Raw genomic sequence first — 23,698 nt, 5'->3', positions numbered from 1 at the left:
AGCCCACATACGGTCACATCGACGGAAAAATAAAAAAATGACGGCTCTTGGAACGCGGCGATGCAAAAACAAGTAATTTTTTTCTAAAAGGGTTTTTATTGTGCAAACATAGGAAAACATATAAAACCTTTACATATTTGGTATCCTCGTAATCGTGCCGACCCGTAGAATAAAGGTAACATGTTATTTATGCTGCATAGTAAAGGGCATAAATTTATAACGTGAAAATTAATGCTGGAATAGCTGCTTATTTTCAATTCTCTCCTAAAATAAAGTTAATAAAAGTTAATCAATATATTGTAAGCATCTAAAAATGGTGCAATTACAAAATACAACTCGTCCCGCAAAAAACAAGCCCTTATACGGCTATCTCGACGTAATAAAAAAAAAGTTACGACTCTTGGAATGCGACCATGAAAAAACAAAAAATAATCCTTGGTCATTAACGTGCAAAATGGCCCGGTCATTAAGGGGTTAATGTGGCGCGTATTTCTCTTTATTTCACTTTAATTTTCACTTCGTTTCACGTCACCATTAAGCCCTTCGGTTTTCAAAGAGTACAATATCAGCCGTCACTTTGCCACGAAGCATGCAAACTATGCTAGCAAGCAGTCAACACAAGAACGGGCGGCTACTGCTCAGAGGTTGGCAGCTAATTTACAGAGTCAACAGAACTTTTTTCTTGATAAATCACAGTGCGTATGTTATTTTAATCTATTTACATTTCCTCCTCCCAGTATCTGCGAAATAGTATGTAAATGCCATATCTTGCATATTCCTTGAGACAAATTTATTAACTGATAAGGGCTATTTTTCACATTTGAAAGACAGTTAATAAATTGGGTTGTAGTGTTCTTACTGTGCTATGAGGTTTGCACACACTACATTTAATGCTTTAGTATATCCGGCCCAAACACTCCCTCCAAATGCTCCCATTGTGGCCCGCGAGTCAAAAAGTTTGCCCACCCCTGTACTAGAGTGACATTACAAAAATTGTGAAAAAAAATTACACCTCATTGATTGGTAGGGAAATAAGTTGGGGGGGGGCGCCAATCTGAATCTTTGCCCCGGGTGCAGGAGAACCTAGCTACGCCTCTGCTTTTGGTCACCATAGCGCTAAAAGGAATTAAATAAAAAGTGCTAAAAAAATCGTATGTACCAAAAAAATGGTGTTAATAAAAACTACAGCTCGTCCCGCAAAAAATAAGCCCTCACACCGCTCAAACGATGGAAAAATATAAGTTATGGCTCCCAGAATGTGGTGAAACTGAACAATTTTTTTTTTTTAACCAATAGTTTTTTCTTTGTAAAAAACGTAATATATGAAATTTTTCCCATTTTCTGTTGTCTAAAACCTGGGTGCGTCTTATAGTCAGGTGCGTCTTATAGTCCGAAAAATACAGTAAATTCTTTAAGAACTCTAGGATGTAACCCATCTGGTCCCCGATCCCGGTGGCCTTGTTCACATTTATTTTATGTAACTTAGCTTGGACCACATCTACATTCAGCCAATTCAGTATATTAATTGATGTATTAACAGCACTGGCACCGGCTACATCAACTTCTCTTTCTTCTGTTGTATATATAGAACTCATTTAGTATATCTGACTTTTTTTGATCCCCGGTGACCAACTCCCCATTACCACTATTTTGGGGTCCTACATGTTCTGACCTTCTTTTCTTTGCATTTATATACTTACAGATTTTTGGGAATTTATTTTGCTGTTATTGGCCAACTGCATTTCATTTTGTATTTTGGCTGATATTATTACTATTTATTATTAAGCTCTTTGTAATTTTGAAAGGTTAAAATTGTACCCTCAGATTTGTATTTTTCAAATGCCCTTTTTTGTCATATATTGCCCTTTATACAATAGGTGTTAGCCATGTGGGTTTTAATTTGAGTAGGTTATACTTGTTATCTACAGGAATACATTTTTCACTATAATTACCCAAAGTAGATTTTTAACACTCCCATTTATCATTTGTACTATTATTTGACATCAGTTGTTCCCAGTCTATATCCTGAATTGCAGCCCTCATCCTGGGGAAATTGGTCTTCTTAAAATTAAGTGTTTTTGCCCCCCCCCCCAGCCTGTGTCTGTTTTTTACAGTATAGTACAGTATATAAAATATAACTATATTGTGATCACTGTTACCGAGGTTTTCACGAACAGTGACATTTCCAACAAGTTCTGCGTTATAAGATCCAACAAAGCATTACCTCTGGTTGATTCTTCCACACACTGGGCCATAAAATGATAAAATATATATACAGTGATGTGCCCCTCACCCACTTTCTATTTTTTCTAATTTGTCACATTTAAAGATGTGTTTCAGATCTTAGTATAATTTTAGTATCAGATGTATACAACATGAGTAAACACAAAATGTATCTTTTAAATGATCATTCCAATTATTGAGGATAAAGATTTATTCAAAACGTATATCACCCGTGTGAAAAAGTAATTGCCCCTTAAAACTAATAACTGGTTGTGCCACCCTTGACACCTTGACAGAATTGTTTCCATTCAGCTACATTGGAGGGTTTTCGAGCATGAACTGCCCGTTTAAGGTCCTACCACAGCATCTCAATGGGATTTAAGTCAGGAATATGAGTCAGCCACTCCAAAACCTTAATTTTGTTTATTTTAAGGGCATGACCACACGTAGCGGAATTGCTCTGGAATTCCGCTGCGGACAGTCCGCAGTGGAAATCCGCAGCGTACACGTTTCTCCATTGCTTTCCACAGCTTTTTAGTTGTGTTCGTTTACACGTTGCGGACAATTCCGCTGCGTAGCATAGGCTGCGGCGCGGAATTTGGTGTCCGCAGCATACAATGGTTGTTGCGGACGTGTAGCAGACTTGTTGCGGACTCATTGCGGAATTTCTCCATTGACTTCAATGGAGAGTCAAAATTCCGCAATGAAGTCCGCAGATGTTATGTGTGCTGCGGAGCATATTGGTTTTACTAACATGACATTTCTTCATTCTGGCTGGACCTATGTATTTCTAGGTCTACAGCCAGACTGAGGAAGTCAATGGGGCTCCCGTAATTACGGGTGACTACGTGTGTGCACCCATAATTACGGGTGACTACGTGTGTACACCCGTAATTACGGGAGCGTTGCTAGGCGACGTCAGTAAATAGTCACTGTCCAGGGTGCTGAAAGAGTTAAGCGATCGGCAGTAACTGTTTCAGCACCCTGGACAGTGACTACCGATCTCAATATACATCAACCTGTAAAAAAAATAGAAGTTCCTACTTGCCGAGAACTCCCTGCTTCTTCCTCCAGTCCGGCTTCCCAGGATGACATTTCAGTCCAAGTGACGGCTGCAGCCAATCACAGGCTGCAGCGGTCACATGGACTGCCGCGTCATCCAGGGAGGTCGGGCTGGATGGCAAAAGAGGGACGCGTCACCAAGACAACGGCCGGTAAGTATGAAATTATTTTTACTTTTACTAGAGAAAGGGCTCTCCTTTCTCTCTATCCTGCACTGATAGAGAGAAGGGAAGCCCTCTTCCCCTCAATACGCAACGACTAGTCCGCATCAATTTAATGCCCATTTTAGGCAAAGCCGCAACAGAATCTGCAACGCAGATTCTGTGCGGCATTGATGCGGACAGTGGCGGAAGAAATCCGCCACGTCTGGGCATGCCCTAAACCATTCAGATATGGACTTTCTTATGTGCTTTGGATCTTTGTCCTGCTGCACTGCCCAATTGTGCTTGAGCTTTATGCTGTGAACTGACAGGCGGATATTCTTCTTTATGATTTTCTGATAGAGAGCAGAATTTTTCACCACTGGTTACGTTTTTTTTAAGTGGGAGAATAAAGAATTTATGTTTTCGAGCTTTAGCGTAGATTTTGGAGAATATCGTGAATGACAATGAAACAAAAAAATGGATGCTTGGACCAATTAAACCCAACTTGGCACTTGAAGTCAGACTTAGATGACTTGGAATAATTGAATGAATTAGAAAAAGAAAATAACTAGCAGCAAGATCGATGAAAATAATCACAGAATGCAAACATACCAGAAATATGGATCTTGTGGAGAAATTGCACAACATAATAGGTATACAGCAATGGCAACCGCTTGCGGATTATGATTGCATTCACAGGCCGCCAATGGGTGTCAGAGAGAGACCCCTCTCCTTGTCAAACCACCTTTCTATTTACTGCGGCATTTAAGGGTTTGAACGGCTCTGATCCCAGTCTTTGCAGAAGCCCTGCTGTCAGTCAAAATTGGGCTACCGTGGTGATTGCTTTGGCACAGCTTCTGTGCCAGCGCAATCACCATAACATAACTGAACATCATGGTGGGTTAATGCAAGCCAATTCATGAAGTACAGTAATGTCTGGGACGCTTAATCGGGTAAAAAAAAAACAACGACTTATTTATCATTTATATAATTAAATATAATTAATTAAACTACAATTAAATACATGACAATCCACATAATATTACTGTAAAGTTATTTTATAAACAATATACTTGTACCATATCTTGCCATCAATTGGCCCCTTTTCTTGACACTAAACATTGTTTCAGATCCTGACAAAGGCAAAATATTTGTCAAAGACTTGATTTGAAGTGTTTAATTTTTTCGGAAGCTGTTCGGTTGTAGTCATTATTTTATTTAAGAAATTTGCCATAGCGTACAATAGACCGATACCACTATGCATGATCGACACTTCCTCAATATTCACTTGTTTCACCTTTACCATTGTAAAGAATAGCATCTTCTTTCATCACAACAGTATAACTAAATCTACTACGAACGACTAGTTGTTCATCGCCTCGCTGTCCAGAATGACGGATGCAAGGCCAGCTTTAGTTAGCAGTCCTCCAAACTGAATCTGCAAGTAGCAGTCATGGTGTAATTTTCCTGGTGGCTTTTTGGCAAGGCTAGCACTGAAATGACTTGTAATTCTATGTGAACTACATTACTCTTTATAATATAGGCATCAGGTTTTCACACTATAGTATTGAATAGAAGAGCTCAAAGAAAAGCACTGATGCCTTGCAGCACTAGAGTCCTGGGTTCAATATCTGCATGGAGTTTGTATGTTCTCCTCATGTTTGCTTGGGTTTCCTGCAGTTTTTCCGGTTTCCTCCCACTCTCCAAAAACATACAGGTAGGGAATTTAGATTCTTCACGCCACTGGGGACAGTGAGTGATGACAACTTCTGTACAGTGCTGCGGAATATGTTTAGGTTATATAAGCAACATAAATAAAAAAAAACATTGTATAATAAATACAAAAAAAGTATATTTACAAAGCAATATTAGGTCTACTTCACACAGAGATTTTTGGCGTTCATTTTGATGCGAAAACTGCATCAGAAACTGCGCCCAAAAAACTGCCAAAATCGCCTACCATTGGTTTCAATGGGAGACCGAGGCTTTTTTTCCCCGGCGAGTGGAAAAAAGGGCTTGCGAGAAAAAGAAGTGCCATGCTTTTTCTATCCGCGTTTTCGTCTCTGAGCCCTCATTAAAATCAATGGGAGGCAGAGAAAGCGTTTTTTTGCAGTGTTTTATGCCCGCGGCGCTCAATGGCCACGGCTGAAAATCGCTGCAAAAAGCATGGCAAAGAAAGTGCAGGCAGGCCTGCAAAAAAACCTCTGTGTGAACATACACTTATATGTGTTTAACCAAAAATAGTATTGAAATATAATCAGCTCCACGTAAGAGAAGGATATGTTTACATCCCCAATCTTCTCAGACAAGGAAATGATTTTATTGATCACATTAACTGTTGCCCTTTTCTCACCATTCCGGCAGCGTGTTGTAAATATTAATAACAACGGTAACATGAAGCATTGACCATACATGAAAATAAAAATGAGTAAGGACTAAATCAATGGGAGGTTATTGTTCAGTGGCAGCTGTGGTCATCTCGAGCATATTTCATCATTTATCTGTATGGCTATGTTCTATTCTTTTATAGCATGAGGTAAGACCATCACTACTGGAAAGCAATGCCTTAACATTTTGCTTTATTTGCTCTTCAAAAAAATAGAACATTCTTTGATGTTTGCCTGAAAAATCTCTCTTTTGTTACACCACAGAATAACATATTTTCCCGACCTGTCTTCTAACTTCTGAGTCATGTATGATATTTGCTTAAAATGTACCTTCACTTGTGATCTCCAGCCCGATGTCAGGTGGAGAGGAGCTCCTGCACGCTGGGTGGTACAGTTGCCATGGCAACCATACAACCCACGGCGACTATCGTGCACAGGTCGAATTCGAATTAATCTTCATAACAAGCGACAGCCACTAACCATTTACCAACTTCCCATCTCTTCAACTAAAGTGTTGGTATCCATGGAGATGAAGGTTTTTACCTGTCTGCAATTTCACATGCTTTTTTAAATCAATATATGTGACTTATGTTACATTTTGATACTTCCCAGTTATGTATTAAATATTCATCCTATACCAATATGATAACACTGAGCTATTTGTTGATCCTACAATGTTACTTAGATATTACTGTTATATGCATCATAATAAATAACAATAACCAATACTGCACTTAAAGTATTACAGGATTAGAAACATGGGTCTATTGCTGACCATGGGCTTTTCTTGTATTGCAGCTCTGCCCCATTCCCTTGAATTGGGATGAGCTGTAATATCAAACAGGCCATGGGCAGGATTGGCAATGTTTCTAGAAAAAAACAGACCCATTTTTCTTATACTGGATAACTGCTTTAGATTTTCATTAAATTATGTGGGCAACCTGTGATTTCCCAAAATGTAGAAAGCTCTAAATTCCATCATGCCCTGCATGTACAGATTACCATATAGTGATTGCGATAAGAAAGACAGAGGGTGGAAGAAATAACAAGACCTGATCATAATGACAAAAGTAATATAGTGTGAAATGCCTCCAAATAATTAATAGTTGAACTGAAAGCCAAAGACCAAGACTTTTTTTTTTTACTGTGGGTCTGGCACTAATAGTATATGGCAGGGCTGGCTAAATTACTGTAGCTTTTAGGAGACAATACACCTTTCCAGGAACCAGCTTGATTTTTTAGTAGCCATAAAATAATAGTAAAAAACATAAAGTTAGGCAACAACTGCAAATTTATTGCTGCAATAAATATAAGGTTCCATCTGCAGTTTTCCGTCAGATAACTAAAGGCATGCTAAAAACAGAAGTGCCTCCATATATGCTGCTAGCAATCTCCTCTTTGTTATCTATTTACTTGCAAATTGAATAATATTAGTGTAGGAAATGCTAAAACGTAACAGTTTTTTCTCATTCGTGACATGTGCATTATTTTCATTATAATCAGTAGTTGTCATAGGAGAAGCGATTGTGTAATCGCTCATTCTTCTGCAGCTCTACTTAAAGACAAACCCCTTTCAGAATAAAAACCGACATAGCAATCAGGTGATATCCAAAGGTACGGCTTCCAAAAACCCTTGGCAAATAGCTGATTTAGCCAAAGTTTGCCACCTGCTGCAGGGAAAACGTAATACATGGACAGCTCAAGTCTGCCAGAGCAAAAGCCACTGTTTGTTAGTGACTCCCTCCTCTGGCTCATAGAGGGAGGTCCCGAGCGGGTTACTTCCCATCTATTACGTCCAGTCTACCAGCGATGAGAATGTTAATGGACACAGTTTTCAAATGTAGATAATTGAAGGGGGTCCTCAAGAGAAACTGGAATTTTCCCTACACCTTTAGGTGCTAACCCTGAAACACTGCTACCTTTTGAATTGGAAATTTTATGTAATCCTGTCATTGGTGAAAATCCATCCAAGTCGAAGTGTCTGCACTTCCTCTGTTCAGCCACATCGGTGCTTTGACCCTGGTTTTCAGTAACATCATGACTTTGCATAATTGTTTAATGGGACTAGGGTAATTCATAATAGGGAATATAAAATATGGATTAAGGTAATTAACTGATAAGCCATATAGTATTGTATATATTTATATATTTCATAATTATAAAATATCTAAAAAGTCATACTTGCCTTGCATAGCGAACACTAGGTTGTTCAGCTGTTGATTTTTTTTTCTGTCACAGATTGGCAGTTTGGGCTCTTTGACTAAAAACAATATGAATAAGCTCCTACTGCTGTCTTCTGAATTATCAGCCTTGTTATCAGGGGTGTAACTTGAAACCCCTGAGCTTCATTGCCAAATATGTATCCAGGTGCTCTACCTAACATGTGCCATTTATTATTCTGGTGTCTTTTTCTGTGGCAGAGGAGCCTTTAGGCCTCCTCAGGTACCAGGGTTCGGGTGTGATGGCTACCTATAACTACTCCTCTGCCCATTATTGAGAACCTTAGGTTATCCCTTGACCATTAAGACATTATAGACCTTGTTGCATTAATGGCGTGCACATTCATTAAATGAAACTGGTATTAAACATGGCACAAAAAAGGAGTTTGCATATTATAATGATGACTGTAAAATGGCAAATATAGTTATCACTAGGGAGGGTAGAGTCGATCACCAGGTTCGAAATTCAGAGCAAATGGTACTTATTCACATTTTGGAGACTAATGGAGAAGAGAGTTTTAAAGGTTTCACTTAACTCTAATAATAATACTACAATGTAAAGTTGAGACTATTATAGTGGGCTTGTCTTTCACCAGTTGTATAGAACTTGTATGTATTGAGAAATACATGGAAACAACCAAAACTTGTATTTCGTTTTAGGTTTACACATTACATTCTGTTTTACTCTTCTGTTTTTATCATGTACAAAGTGTGGCCAGTTGAGAAATGTCCTAAGGCTGGGCAGAAACGTCGCATCTCTGCATTCGATTGAATAAAGCACTTTATTTTTTGCTTAAATTAGAGTGCTGTAGTGGGATTTTCTACAGAGTGCTGATGTCTTTCATTTATAAGTGTGGCCAGTTGATAGACAAGATTTGCATATCTGAATCCATGTTTCTGCTTTCCCCAGACGGTTATCAAGATACTTTCACATATACAAGAGTAAGTTATCCAGACTTTCCTGACACCTAAAATGAAGAAGAACTGCACAGATACACTAAGATAATAGTCACTCAAATAGCTGCTGTAAATAGGAGAGTAGCCTAAATTCAGTGACAAAATAAGGCTTAGTTCACATCTGTGTTGGGGTCCCATTCTGACTTTCCGTCTGAGGTTTCCATCAGAACGGGACCCTGAACAGAAACAAACAGACACGATCGGAAACCAGATGTTTTCGTTTCCATCACCATTGATTTCAATGGTGATGGAACCGGTGCCCATGGTTTCCGTTTGTGTCTGTTGTGCACCGGACGCGTCGTTTTGCCGGTTTCCGTTCGTGTCTGTTTGTGTCTGTTCATGGTCCCGTTTTTACGGAAAACTTAGACGGAACCTCAGAACGGGAACCTCAGAACGGGACCCGTACGCAGATGTGAACAAAGCCTAACATGTGACAGATACAACCTATCATGTAACATGATTACTGTCTCTCTGCTGTGTGATGCCCCTTACCCTTCAAAATAATGTCATCCTGTCAGTATCTGTCAATCAAATGGCATCACTGTATCTGTCAATCAAATTATATCACTATATTAATCAAATGATAGAACTGTATCTGTCAATCAAATTATATCACTATCAATCAAATGACATCACTGTAAAGGATCTGCCAGACACAGCTTCTGTGTCGACGCCCGTGGTTAATCAGTCTGCACCTGCTCCGAAGTCTGATAGAGTGACTCGATCATCTACCACTCGGGCTGGAAGGCTGAGAAGTGGGAGAGCCTATCACAGCCTGGCCAGACGGAGCTAGCTCCCGCCCTCTGTCTATTTATACGTTCATTTCCTGCTCCTCCTTTGCCTGTGATTCTGTCTGGTTTCCTGGCTCTGCTGCTGCTGCTGCTTGTACTATTGACCTCTGCTTCATATTGACCCTGGCTTTACTGACTACTCTCCTGCTCTGCATTTGGTACCTCGTACACTCCTGGTTTGACTCGGCTTGTTCACTACTCTTGTTGCTCACGGTGTTGCCGTGGCCAACTGCCCCATTTCCCTTAGCTTCTGTGTACCCTTGTCTGTTTGTCTGTCGTGGACATATTGAGCGTAGGGACCGTCGCCCAGTTGTACGCCGTCGCCTAGGTCGGGCCGTGCAAGTAGGCAGGGACTGAGTGGCGGGTAGATTAAGGCTCACCTGTCTATCTCCCTAACCCGTCATTACAATCACTGTATCTGTCAATCAAATTGTATCACTGCATCTGGCAATCAAATTATATCACTGTATCTGTCAATCAAATTGTATCACTGCATCTGGCAATAAAATTATATCACTGTATCTGTCAATCAAATTGTATCACTTCATCTATCCATCAAATGACATCACTGTATCTGGCAATCGTATGACATCACTTGACATCCTGTCTCAGTGACCACAGAGCCTAGTCTCCTAACAGACTTTACTGTTGTGGTCACAGACAATAACTCTAAAAGGGTTATTTGGTACTATATTTGTATGTTAAAAGGGTTGTGCAGGTTTATAAATAAAGGTCTGCAGAGCATGTCTAGTGTTTCCGCTCGCAGCTTCATTTGAATGGGGTTGAGCTGTAATACCAGACATGGCCCATGGACATTTGTGGAACGATGTCTGGAATATTTTTTTTCTAATCCTAAATAACCCTGAACTACACACATAAAAGTATGTCAGACAGAAAGGTATATTAGTTGCTCAAGCTTCCCTCAAATTTAAGGTGAAAGCACATTTGATATATGACCATCTCAGTTTTGTTTGTCCTCATATTTAAAATATATGTACAGTATAACTCCCATCATACAGTACAGCATTGCGTCACATCGTATAACCTGCTTGCAGGTATGCAGTGTGATGGGTTAATAGTAATAACTATCCAGTTTTACTATCAGATGATACAAATAAGTCGAGATCTGAATACCATCAGAGTCCTCCCCCACTTGTTTTCTAACAAGAGCAAGATAGATGAAAGGAACTTGTGTTTCCCATGTGTATTCCACCTCCGCCCAGTGGAAGCCCAACACTAGAGTCTTTACATCAGATCAGTAATAAGCTACAATTCTCTGCATGCATTGTAAAATTAGGCTCAGTGATTACAGTGAGATGGATGAGACATGGGAATTTGTGAATATATTTCTCCTGCATATTATTTAGACAATATGACTAAGAATCTGAGTCATATTTTATCTTTAATCTAGACATAAAGGTAACTATATAACATGATTTGTTTCAAAATAGAAACTGAACAGTACTTAGTATATGTAAGAGATGTAAATGGATTTTTCAGCCTACGCACTGAAGAATGACCCATTTAATCTACTGGATGAGACTTGTTTAAGATACTCAATTTCAATCTAAATATATATTATTTAAATGAAAGCGAATGATTAAAATAATAAGTGTTCGTGCATGTATAGCTAATATCTAGTTATTTCAATGAGTAGATATGTAGATATCAACTTTGGAGAACAAATATTTTATAGTAGGAAGCTGCACATATAACAATTCCCTTATGTAAAAAAAAAAAAAAAAGCAATTATATGTTAGTATCATAGTACTCATTTAGCTCTGACACTGTAACACCGGGTATCATTCGTCCGTAGGCATGGCATGACGTGGTATGAATTAGCGCCTATTCAAATGAATGGCTCATTCATGTAATATATGATTGCACTGAGTCTTTCTAAGTGGAAGCCACTTTTTGCAGTGGCTCTGCATCCCTTGCTAATAGAGTTGGGTTCCGAGTAGAGGATGTCCCTCGGGTTGTCCGTATGCCGTAACAGAGCACATGGGCAGGAGTTGTCCTAAAATAATATCACTGAATATCTGGTGAACTTTTTAAAATCTAAAGATTGTCCTAAAATCACAGCATGCTCCTGAAATAATCTTGTAGAAATCCTGCAGAGAACATAGGCTAAAATTTTCACCCGTTCTACCAAAATTTGGGCTGGCAGATATCTGATGGGTGGGATTTGCCCAAGAGGCGTGGCTTACCATTCCTTATTTCCTAGTGCAGACAGAGTAGTTGGGGGGATATCTTTGAACACACATCAAATATTTTTTTGTATATTTCAGTTTTCATTACATAGTATTGCTTTATTTATTTATTTTGTGTTATGTTCTTTTAAATTGTGTATTGCGGAAATGTGCAGTAATACAGTGAAGGCATCTGCACTAATAACATAAATAATATTACATTTAGTGTTAATGATATTTCAGCTCTGCATTTTTATGGTTTAATTCGCGCTGATGACTAATGTTTGTTTCTATGGAAATAGTTTCTTTAATGTATATGCTAAAAAATATTCATTCATAAACAAGGTGTGTTTCTACAACATTTTCTTTTAAATCTTGCCTTATTTTTAGAATAGTTCTATAATAGAACACAAAAAAAGCATGCATAAATGCAGTATTTCCTAATATAAGTACAGTGGAAGGAAATCATAATGGGGCTCATCCTGTTTATATCAGTTAGTGCAGTTTGGCATTTCGTCCCTCTAACTTGGTATAGTATTATTATGATTATTAAAGTGGTTTTCGCTAGCCTGCTATAAGACATTTTTCATCAAAAATTTTAATGGATGCTAGTTTAAAGAAGAACAGAAGCATGTCTTTATTTTTTTTAAACATTATCCATTCCCATTTTTCAGTAAAAAAGCCATATGAGAGTTTGGATCTCTAGCCATATTTACTATAATACAGTACCTAGGAATACCCTGTGGGTCTACAGTGAGGTACTGCAGAGTGGGTGATGTTGCCTAAGGTTGTTTTGTAGGTTTGTTACCTTTAACCTATGTAAGAATGTGAGACCTTCTGGAGATATAGCAGTTATGTATAGTGAGGAGAGCTGCTTGCTGTGTGTTGGTGAATTATTATATATGGGTGTTATATTTGGCTATAAAGGTTATACATGATTTATATGTTGGTATAGTCATTATATATTTTGCTATATAGTGTACTTCATTAAATATGACTCTATTATACAAAATATTTCCCTATTGACATTTCCATGAATTGTCTCATAGCTATTCAGTAGCAACGATGCTAAAATTATCTTCACCTCCAATGTATTGGGACTATTGCATGGAAAAACTTAATTGCTATAATGTTATTTTCCTTTGGCAAAAACAAATAAAACATTCATTAAAATGAACCAATAACTTATTTGCTGTGTGTGTTCCAATGTATGTGAAAAGCGGGTGCAAACTTTAAATTTCGTTTTTAACATTTGAATATGGTCCCTTCTATTGCTTGAAAGAAATGTAATTTTTATTCTGGCATAATATATGGAGATATATTTCTCAGTTATGCTTTTTTTGAATTTCCTTTGTTTTTTATTTCCCCAGGTCAGAATTGTAGTTTCACCCATCAAGAACCAAATGGAACCGTAGAAAGTCCAGGTTTCCCATATGGATATCCAAATTATGCTAATTGCACTTGGACTATTAGTACAGAAGCGCAAAACCGAATACAGTTGTGGTTCCATTCATTTGCCTTAGAAGAAGACTTTGATGTCCTATCTGTATATGATGGGGAGCTAGTAGCTGAAAACCTAAGGACAAGGTAAAGTACAAAGCTTAAAATAGTAAGCTTGAAAATGTCTACACATAAAAGCAGGAATCCCATTTGTACACTTTTCTTAAAGTCGTAAGTACCATAGGGGGCCCTATGTGGGGCCCATAGAGAAGGTCCAATTCTAGGATGGTCTGCTCCTCATTTTAATGGTTGGTGAAAACCGGCACAACAAAGTGTTCTCCACAGGGGTGTGGTGGTGTAAAGCAGCACCCGATACCGGACCTAATGGTTATCTTTGCTATGGAGCGTCATATGTGTATGCCACTACCTGCTTGAAGTAGAACCAATCCAAAGCTACAGAAATCAAATTATTATACTTCAAGAATCTTCCAGCAGCTACATACTGTTTTTCGACAGTCTGTGCTCAATAAGCATACTAAAGATTGTCATAAATAACAGTCTATTGTTTGCTAATAGCTTCCAAGGGCAATCTACAGGGAATTTGATTTACAGTATACATAGAAATCCTTTTGTATGTTGAAATGAGTCTGCGTCACGTGGCAGAGGCTAATGTGAGTGTATCAAGGAATTAAAGACAATGAAATTCCCAATTATAATAACCTTTTACCACTAAACCAGAGGTAAACTTCAAATGTCCTGGATCAGTAACTAAACAAATCACTATGTAACTATTGCACCCTAACTACAGATTATTTATTTTCAGCATTGGCATTATTTAGAATTGTTTCTTAAAGAGAAATTAGGACTGATTGAAAAAAAACAAAACTATAAAAGAATACATTAATAACAGTAGAGTTCACCACAAATTGGTTATGCTGTGAGTTGTGTTGTCTCACCTAAGTGTACATAGCTTATTTTTATACATGTACAGACTAGATCAATTATCTATTATACATTGAATGCATGTAAATTGAATGTAGAATAATCCGGTTCATCCCAAACTGTGAACAGGTGCCGTAGGAGCCTTGCCATACAAATTATGAATATATGTATGTAATTAACATCTCATTTTATAAGCAGAATTATAATCCTTTAAAAATATATGAGACCGAGTCCTGGATAATGAGTCAATTTGGCAATCCAAATACCCCCTTGCCTGGGCCTTATGTTCAGCTAGAAGGCATGCTTGCCAATAAGGTCCTATGTAAGGGAAGTCGAGTGAGAGCCTCTATATACTCCATAAAAGGGTACTCACCAAAATGTTACTTTTTCTCCTGCTGAATTTTGAGACTAAAATTGTACTGTCTTTATGCCTCTAATTTGGAAATATACAGGTTATTATGATAGGAAATTGCATTATCTGCAATCCTCTAATATACTCTCACTAGTAGAGATGAGTGAATTTCCTGAAATTTGTTTTGGTTCCGATTTGGTCGAATCGGTGGTCAGATTCCATTTGGTCATAAGAAAATGGAAATAGGCCCAGATTGTCATGAAAAGTCGTGTATGACACAGTGAGGTCTACTAGGACTGTGTCCATCCCTTTTCAGGCTTTTTAACACCAAGACGGTATAGTAATACCAAAGTGACCTCAACATATATGACTATGGGTAAACGGATGGTAGCTGGTGGTAAGAAACAGCCTGTTTAAAAACACTCTGTACTGTTGGATATTTTATGCTTTTTAAAATAAAATAAAAAACAGTCCAAAAATGATCCCTTTTTAGTGGCACATGTGTACCAATCTTTATACAGACTCGATGGTATCAGAAGAAGCAATTAATTTTTAACAAGTGGTCCAAAAATTATCAATTTTTGGGATATTAGCAACAGATTTGGTGTTATTTTTAAAGAATATATATATATATATATATATATATATATATATATATATATATTTATATATATATACATAAGCCAATTACAGTGTACCTGAACGTCCAGGAAAGTAAAGAAGTGATGGCTCACTATTTGAACAATGAGTCTGTATCAGCAGGCAGCAGCACGCTATCAGCACCAGAATTAAAATTAAAATCTTTTTATTTGATAAAAAAAATTGTCACTTGGATAAAGAAGTATAATGGCAAAGAATAAATGCTTGGTGCAGAACAATATGTCCATTTTTGGTGGCGCTATTATATATATATATATATATATATATATATATATGCAAAACATTGAGTGACATCAAGTCTGTGATGTCTGTTTCAGCAGGCAGCAGCACACTGTCAGCAACAAGATTAATATTATTGAAGAAGATTTGTGAATGATGTGATGAAAATTAGTGATTCACAAAAAAATTTAGGAATTGCATAGTTGCAGCAGCACTCACTGACAGCAATGGCTACCTGTGCCTGCCTAATCAAACACACTGACACCGACTGAATGCTATCTCTCTCTAAAACCATCAAATTATTATAAATCTATTCTCTTCTCCTCACTATGAAACATACTTACACTAATGTACTATGTATATGACGGTTATCCACTTTCATCAGTGACACCAATGCCCCTCATAATGGCCTGTGCTAAAGGGAGGACTGCCTGCAAGGCATTATACAGAAGCCCGCCGGGCCGCTGCCTGAGAGCATGTGATACTTCTTCTCTGTATTCTTGTCATCATCTGATCCATAAAATGGTGGCCACCATTTTTAACGATTTGTGAGGGACAAATTCCCAACGTTTCGGGTTCGTGAAAACCCAAAACTTTTGGAAAATTCGTAAACAATATTATTTTTTGTCAAATCTTTTTGCTCATCTCTGCTTGCTAGTTAAATAACATGTGAAGCTCTATCAGGGATGCTGCAGGAAAACTAAACTGGCTGCAGCTTCCCCGTAGCCAATGGCAATTCTACAGACTGTTTTACATAAGTGTGTAGCCTGTAGCTAATAGGCAAATAGTAGGGCGCTGTAAAGCAGTGCGGAGTTAATGGGCTCCATAGGCAAACAGGAGGATTTAATTTTCTTGTGATTATCCTTACCTCCGCTAATTTAAGGAACTGACATGATATATGTCACTAATGTGTTAGCATGTGTACTACCAAACTGAGCTACACTTTAAAGAAAATCTGTCGCCAGACAGATCCTTTTAATGAAGAGTCTATCAAGACTAAATATGTTCATTGAATTGGGGCTTAGCTAGTGCTATTGGACCTTCTAAATGGTGCCTCGAACTTCAGTACAGTTTAGTTATGGCACTGCCTGGCCTGTTTGACCGCAAGGCACCACGCGTTTGCAGCTGTGACTCACAAAAGTGCCAGGGTCAAAACCATGTGATGCTTCTCAGCTAATTAGGTCAAGAAGTACTGTAAGTAGCATATTATGTGGTGACATATTCTCTTTAAGAAACCAAGTAGGGGCGTAAAAAGTAACCATGGGGCAAAATTTTGAATGACCACCTGTAGCATAAATTGATGTGCTGCATCCAATTTTCAACTGCCCCTTTTACTCCACCCTTCAATGAGGCCACAGTGATCACTAAATGTCCCTCATCTATGATTTAACATGAGCACCCTAGCTATTGGTCCCCATAACAGCTGCTAAGTGTGCTCCAAATTGTTTTGCCCATGAAACCGAGCTCATTTGCAATTTAATAGTTTAGTAAGATTTTCAAGATTGTTATGAAGCAATGAAAAGGGATTTTTTTTGTTATTATATCTTTAGTCAGGAATAAAAAATTTGAGTTAGTAACAATTTTTACCGTATAATTCTATTCTTAAAAACAGTGAAAAGAAGATCAGTTTAAGCTATACGTTAAGCCAAGCACACATTAATTACTGGATTACCATCTATTCAAAAAAAGGCAAAATTTGTTAAATTAAAAATCAAAAGATTGAACGACTTCTTAACATCAGTGGATTAATTCTCTAAAATTGCCCATTGAATTTTAACATGTTAAACTGTGCTTATCAAAAGTATTTTCTGTTTAATTAATGAGTAAAGACATTCCACTGTCTGTGAATATAGGGGTATGTTTAAAAGAGTTCATTCTTATATTCTATTATTACAAATCCAAGTGACACAAAGTTTATATGCACAAATTAAATCAGTAGGACCCTTGGAGTTCAGCTGTGTATATCTTCTTTCCCATTTATGATTGATTCATTATTTTTTTTATTCCTGATGTTTTAAATGTTTCTGCTGTCTGTATAATTCTCACTCTGATTTGGCAACTTGTTTAGGTGGTACAGAAGTTGTCACTTTTTATAGCATCTCGGACTCAAAAAAATTTCTTGACGGCAAACGGAAAATTATGGACTGCCAACATTTCTTATGAACACATTAGAAAACAAAATATTAGTCGTAAAGTTTCGTTAAAGTAACGTTAGCCCATAAAACATAGTACATTACCTATAAATCTGCTCCTCCATCTCGTATTGTACTATTCGGAAAATGCACCTCATCAATAATCTAACACTTGGCCACCAGTGCTTCAATGGTGTTTCATTTATCAAGACTAAAGCCTCCAAAAATAAGTGTAAAGAGTAAGTGGGGGAATAATCTGTTAGAAAGAGAAAACACTTTTCTTATTCATCATGAGTCATCAGTTAAACACTGACTTTAACATCACTCGGAAAGTTACTATTCTCTTTCTGAAGGTCATATTCTTTTACAATAACAGGTAAATGCATACAACAATAATTCCAATATTAACCCCTTCAGGACCGAGCTGATTTCGGCATTCAGAACGTGCCCCATTTTTCAAATCTAACATGTGTCACTTTATGTGGTAATAACTCTGCAATGGTTTTACTTATCCAATTGATCCTGAAATTATTTTTTCATAACACATTGTTCTTTTTGTTAGTGGTAAATTTTGGTCACTATGTTTACTCTTTATTTTAAAAAAAAGAATCAAAAATGTAGTGAAAATTTGGAAACATTTGCATTTTTCTACATTTGAAATCCCCTGCTTCTAAAATGGATAATAGTACCAGACAAATTAGCAAATAAATAAGGTTTACTATATGTCTTCTTTACGTAGGCCTCTTGTTTTTTTTTTTTATATAAAATTGTATTTTTTCAGGACGTTATAAGGCTTATAAGTTTACTAACAGTTTTTCGAATATACGACAAAATTTGCAAAACATATATTTTTAGCCACCACTTCAGTTTTGATTATTATTAGAAACGACTCGTAAGTCACCTCATTTTAAAAACTGCACCATTCAACATTTTCAAAACAGCAATTAGTAAGTTTGTTAACCCTAGGTGTTTCACAGGATTTAAAGGAAAGTGTAGGTAAAATTTAAAAATTTAATTTTTTCTGGCAGATTTTCAATTTTATACATTTTTCTCAGTAACTCAGCAGTTGTTAACCAAAAAAACACTAATCAATGTTCATTACAGAGATTCTGCAGTTTTCAATAATATCCCACATGTGGCCCTAGTGTGCTACTGGACTCAAACACAGGCCTCAGAAATGAAAGAGCACCTTGTGGATTTTGGGGCCTTCTTTCTTTTAGGATGTTTTACAGGCAGCATTTCATGTTTGAAAATGGCTTAACCCCTTCCCGCAAAATCACGTACAGTTACGTCATGGGAGATGGACTGTTCCCGCATCTTGACGTAACTGTACGTCATGGAGATGAAGCTGGCTCAGGAGCTGAGCCAGCGACATCACCGCTGGGTGACAGCTGTATGTTACAGCTGGCACCCTGAGGTATCGGCCAGGACCGGAGCTAGCCTCCGATCCGACCGATTAACCCCTCACATGCTGCGTTGAATAGCGATCGCAGCATGTGAGGAGTTTATAGCCACCGGCGCCCCAGCAACATGATCGCTGGGTTGCCGGTGGCTGCAAAGGCGATCGGAGGGCTAATGCTTACCTCCCGGTCCGCCAGCAACGGAATCCTCCTATGCCCCGTCGTCGGCGGGGCCCAGGAGGCTTCCGGTACCATCGGCAAGATGGCGCCGGCTCAGCTTCCGGCTCAGAAGCTGAGCCGGCGTCATCAGCAGTGGGTGTCCGCTGTATGTTACAGCGGACACCCCGATCTATCGCCAGGAACCGGAGCTAGCTCCGATTCCTGGCATTAACCCCTTCGATGCAGCGATCCATTGTGATCGCTGCATCCTAGAGGTTTGTAGCAAATCGACAGCCTTGCCACGCGATGGCAAGGCTGGCGACTGCTACCATGGCAACAGGAGCCCTAACAATGGACTCCTGTCTGCCATTACGTAAGCTGATTAGGCCCCGCCCAGAGGCGGAGCCTGATCGGCTTGCTGTCAGTGAACAACTGACAGTTCTAATACATTGCACTACATAGGTAGTGCAATGTATTAGAACATCAAACAAACTGTTGGACCTTCAAGTCCCCTAGTGGGACTAAAGAAAAGTGTCAAAAAAAGTGTCAAAAAAGTAAAAATAAAAGTTGTAAAAAATACAATAAAAGTTTCAAATAATAACACAAAACAGAATCGCCCTTTTTCCCTTATCAAGTCATTTATTATTGAAAAAAATAATAAAGCCATACATATTTGGTATCGCTGCGACCGTAACGACCTGAACTATAAAAATATTATGTTACTTATTCCGCACAATGAACGCCGTAAAAAAAATAACTAAAAAATACTGACATAATTGCTATTTTTTGGTCACTTTGTCTTCCAAAAATTGAAATAAAAAGTGATCAAAAAGTCGCATGTACCTAAAAATGGTACCTATAAAAACTATAACTCGTCTCGCTAAAAACAAGCCCTCATACAGCTCCGCCGACGAAAAATTTAAAACCGTTATGGCTCTCACAACTTGGCGACAGAAAAAATCCATTCTCTTTACAAAAGTTATTTTATTGTGCAAAAAGTTGTAAAACATAAAAAGTGCTATAAATTAGGTATCACCGGAATCGGACTGACCCGCAGAATAAAGGTAACATGTAATTTATAATACGTGGCGAACGCTGTATAAAAAGAACTAAAAAAATATGCCAGAATTGCTGTTTTTTGGTCACCTTGCCTCCCAAAAAAAAAAGGATAACAAGTGATCAAAAAGTCGCGTGTACCCCAAAATGGTACCAATAAAAACTACAGCTCGTCCCGCCAAAAAAAACAGCCCTCATACCACTACGTCTATGAAAAAATAAAATTAGTCAAGGCACCAATAAGCCAGGAAATAAAAATATGCAGTTGTGCAGCCCGAGGGGAACATTTCTTCTGTTTCAAGTGGCGAATTATCAAGGCCCCTAAAATTAGGGATCCAGGAAGGGGAGGGCCCAAACATATCTGCTGGAAGTGAGGGCGCCCGTATTATACCAGGACAACACTTCCCAGCAAAATTCCCCAAACTTCAAAGGTGCCGAGTGCGGACCAAAAGGGGGATAAGTAAAGACCATTTATTAGTGCGACACCGGCCTGTGCAGAAAGGATTGTGTCACAGCATAACACACATCTATGGATTATTTTATTGTTTTTTTTTTTACCCCACTATACCACCTGACTATGCCCCTTATATACTCCGCCCGCCTTACATGTACCCCCACATTATAAACGGAAACACCAGTAAGACTCCAAACAAAACTACTACAAGCAAAATCCACGCTCCAAAAGCCAAATGGCTCTACCTCCCTTCTGAACCCTACAGTGTGCCCAAACAGCAGTTTACTTCCACATATATGGCATCGCCATACCCGGGAGAACCCTTTTAATAATTTTTGGGGTGTGTGTCTCCAGTGGCACAAGCAGGATATTGGCATATCTATTGAAAAACCATTTTCACTCTGGAACATCACGTGCACACCAATTTCTGCCAATCACCTGTGGGGTTAATATGCTCACTACACCCCTAGGTGAATACCTTGAGGGGTGTAGTTTCCAAAATGGGGTCACTTCTGGGGGGGATCCACTGTTTTGGTCCCACAGGGACTTTGCAAATGCGACATAGCGCCCAGAAACCAATCCAGCAAAATCTGTACTCCAAAAGCCAAATGGCGCTCCTTCCCTTCTGTGCCCTACTCTGTGCCTAAACAGCAGTTTATGACCACATATGTGGTATTGTCATACACAGGAGAAGTTGCTTTACAAGTGTTGTGGTGCTCTTTTAAATTTATTTGTTGAGAATATGAAACATTTTCAGCTAAAACTACGTCTTATTGAAGAAAAAGGATTTTTTTTATTTTCACTGCCCAATTCTAATAAAATCTATGAAACACCTGTGTGGTCAAAATGCTCACTACACCGCTAGATGAACTCCTCAAGGGGTGTAGTTTTGTGAATGGAATCACTTTTGGGGAGTTTCCACTGTACTGACACCTTAGGAGCTTTGCAAAAGTGACATGGTGTCAAGAAACCAATCCAGCAAAATCTGTGCTCCAAAAGCCAAATGGCACTCCTTCTCTTCTGATCCTTGCCGTGTGCCCAAACAGCAGTTTATGACCACAAATGGGGTATTGCCGTACTCCAGAGAAGTTGCTTTACAAATGTTGGGGTTCTTTTATTCCTTTATTTGTTGAGAAAATGAAAAATGTTGAGCTAAAGCTACGTCTTATTGGAAAAAAAGGATTTTTTTTTATCTTCACTGCCCAATTCTAATAAAATCTATGAAACCCCTGTGGGTTCAAAATGCTCACTACACCCCTAGATGAATTCTTCAAGGGGTGTAGTTTCCTAAATTGAGTCACTTTTTTGGTGTTTTCACTGTTTTGGTCCCTTAGGGGCTTTGCAAATGCGACGTGGTCTCCGCAAACCATTCCTGCTAAATTTGAGCTCCAAAAGCCAAATGGCGCTCTTTCCCTTCTAAGCTCCGCCGTGTGTCCAAAAAGCCGTTTATGACCACATGCGGGGTATTGTTTTACTCGGGAGAAATTGCTTTACAAAAGTAGTGGTGCATTTTCTCCTTTTAGTCCTTGTGGAAATTAGAAAAAATTAGCTAAACCTACATTTTCTTTGAAAGAATGTAGATTTTCATTTTCACGGCCTACTTCCAATAATTTCTGCAAAAAACCTGCGGGGTCAAAATGCTCACTATACCCCTAGATAATTTCCTCAAGGGGTATAGTTTCCAAAATGGTGTCACTTTTGGGGGATTTCCACTGTTTTGGTGCCGCAAGAGCCTTTCAGATCCGACATGGTGCCTAAAATATTTTCTAATAAAAAGGAGGCCCCAGAATCCTCTAGGTGTTCCTTTGCTTCTGAGGCCGGTGCTTCAGTCTATTACCGCACTAGGGCCACATGTGGGGTATTTCTAAAAACTGCAGAATCTGGGCAATAGATATTGAGTTGCATTCTCTGGTAAAACTTTCTGTGTTACAAAAAAAATAGATAAAAAATGAATTTCTGCAAAAAAAAAAATAAATTTGAACATTTCACATCTAGTTTGCCTTAATTCCTGTGAAACATCTAAAGGGTTAAGAAACTTTCTAAATGCTGTTTTGAATACTTTGAGGGGTGAAGTTTTTAAAATGGGGTGACTTATCGAGGGTTTCTAATATATAAGGCCCTAAAATCCACTTCACATCTGAACTGGCCCCTGTAAAAATAGCCTTTTGAAATTTTCTTGAAAATGTGAGAAATTGCTGCTAAAGTTCTAAGCCTTGTGATGTCATAGAAAAATAAAAGGATGTTCAAAAAACGATGCCAATCTAAAGTAGACATATGGGTGATGTTAATTAGCAACAATTTTGTGTGGTATTACCATCTGTCTTACAAGCTGATACATATAAATTTAGAAAAATGCAAATTTTTGCAATTTTTCGCTACATTTTGGTGTTTTTCACAATTAAATACTTAATGTATCGAGCAAATTTTGCCAGTAACATAAAGTCCAATGTGTCACGAGAAAACAATCTCAGAATCGCTTGGATAGGTAAAAGCATTCCGGAGTTATTGCCACATAAAGTGAAACATGTCAGATTTGAAAAAATCGGCTGTGTCCTGAAGGCCAAAACAGGCTGTGTCCTTAAGGGGTTAAGGTGCCAAGACATTATATACACCAGAAAAAATACCCCATTTTGGAAACTACACCCTTAAGGCATGTATGTAGGGGTGTAGTGAGCATTTTGACCCACAGGTTTTTCAAATAATTTCTTTGAATTGGGGCGTAAATATTTAAAATTTAAAATTTTATTTTTAAATAATATGTAGTTTTAGCTCAAAAATTTTCATTTTTACAAAGAATTTAGGAGCAAAATCAGCCCAAAAATTGTTAGGCAATTTCTCAGAAGCATGGCAATAACCCATATGTGGTCATAAACGACTGTTTGGGCACATGGCAGCGCTCATTAGAGAAGGAGG

The 23,698-nt window shown here is 38.2% G+C and overlaps 1 protein-coding gene across 2 annotated transcripts in view; it reads left to right on the top strand.

Annotated features, from left to right (window-relative positions):
* The window catches only part of CSMD2 (CUB and Sushi multiple domains 2), an 897,842-nt gene that overhangs the window by 108,280 nt on the left and 765,864 nt on the right, over positions 1-23,698 (top strand). For both annotated transcript variants that reach the window (XM_075853183.1, XM_075853184.1), the window contains exon 2: positions 13,342-13,558. In XM_075853183.1, coding sequence (XP_075709298.1) covers positions 13,342-13,558 — 217 coding nt within the window. The remainder of the gene's footprint in view (positions 1-13,341; positions 13,559-23,698) is intronic.

Source organism: Rhinoderma darwinii, chromosome 2 (assembly GCF_050947455.1).
Source record: "Rhinoderma darwinii isolate aRhiDar2 chromosome 2, aRhiDar2.hap1, whole genome shotgun sequence".
NCBI classification, from domain to species: Eukaryota; Metazoa; Chordata; class Amphibia; order Anura; family Rhinodermatidae; genus Rhinoderma; species Rhinoderma darwinii.
This window is presented reverse-complemented; position numbering and strand designations above follow the sequence as displayed.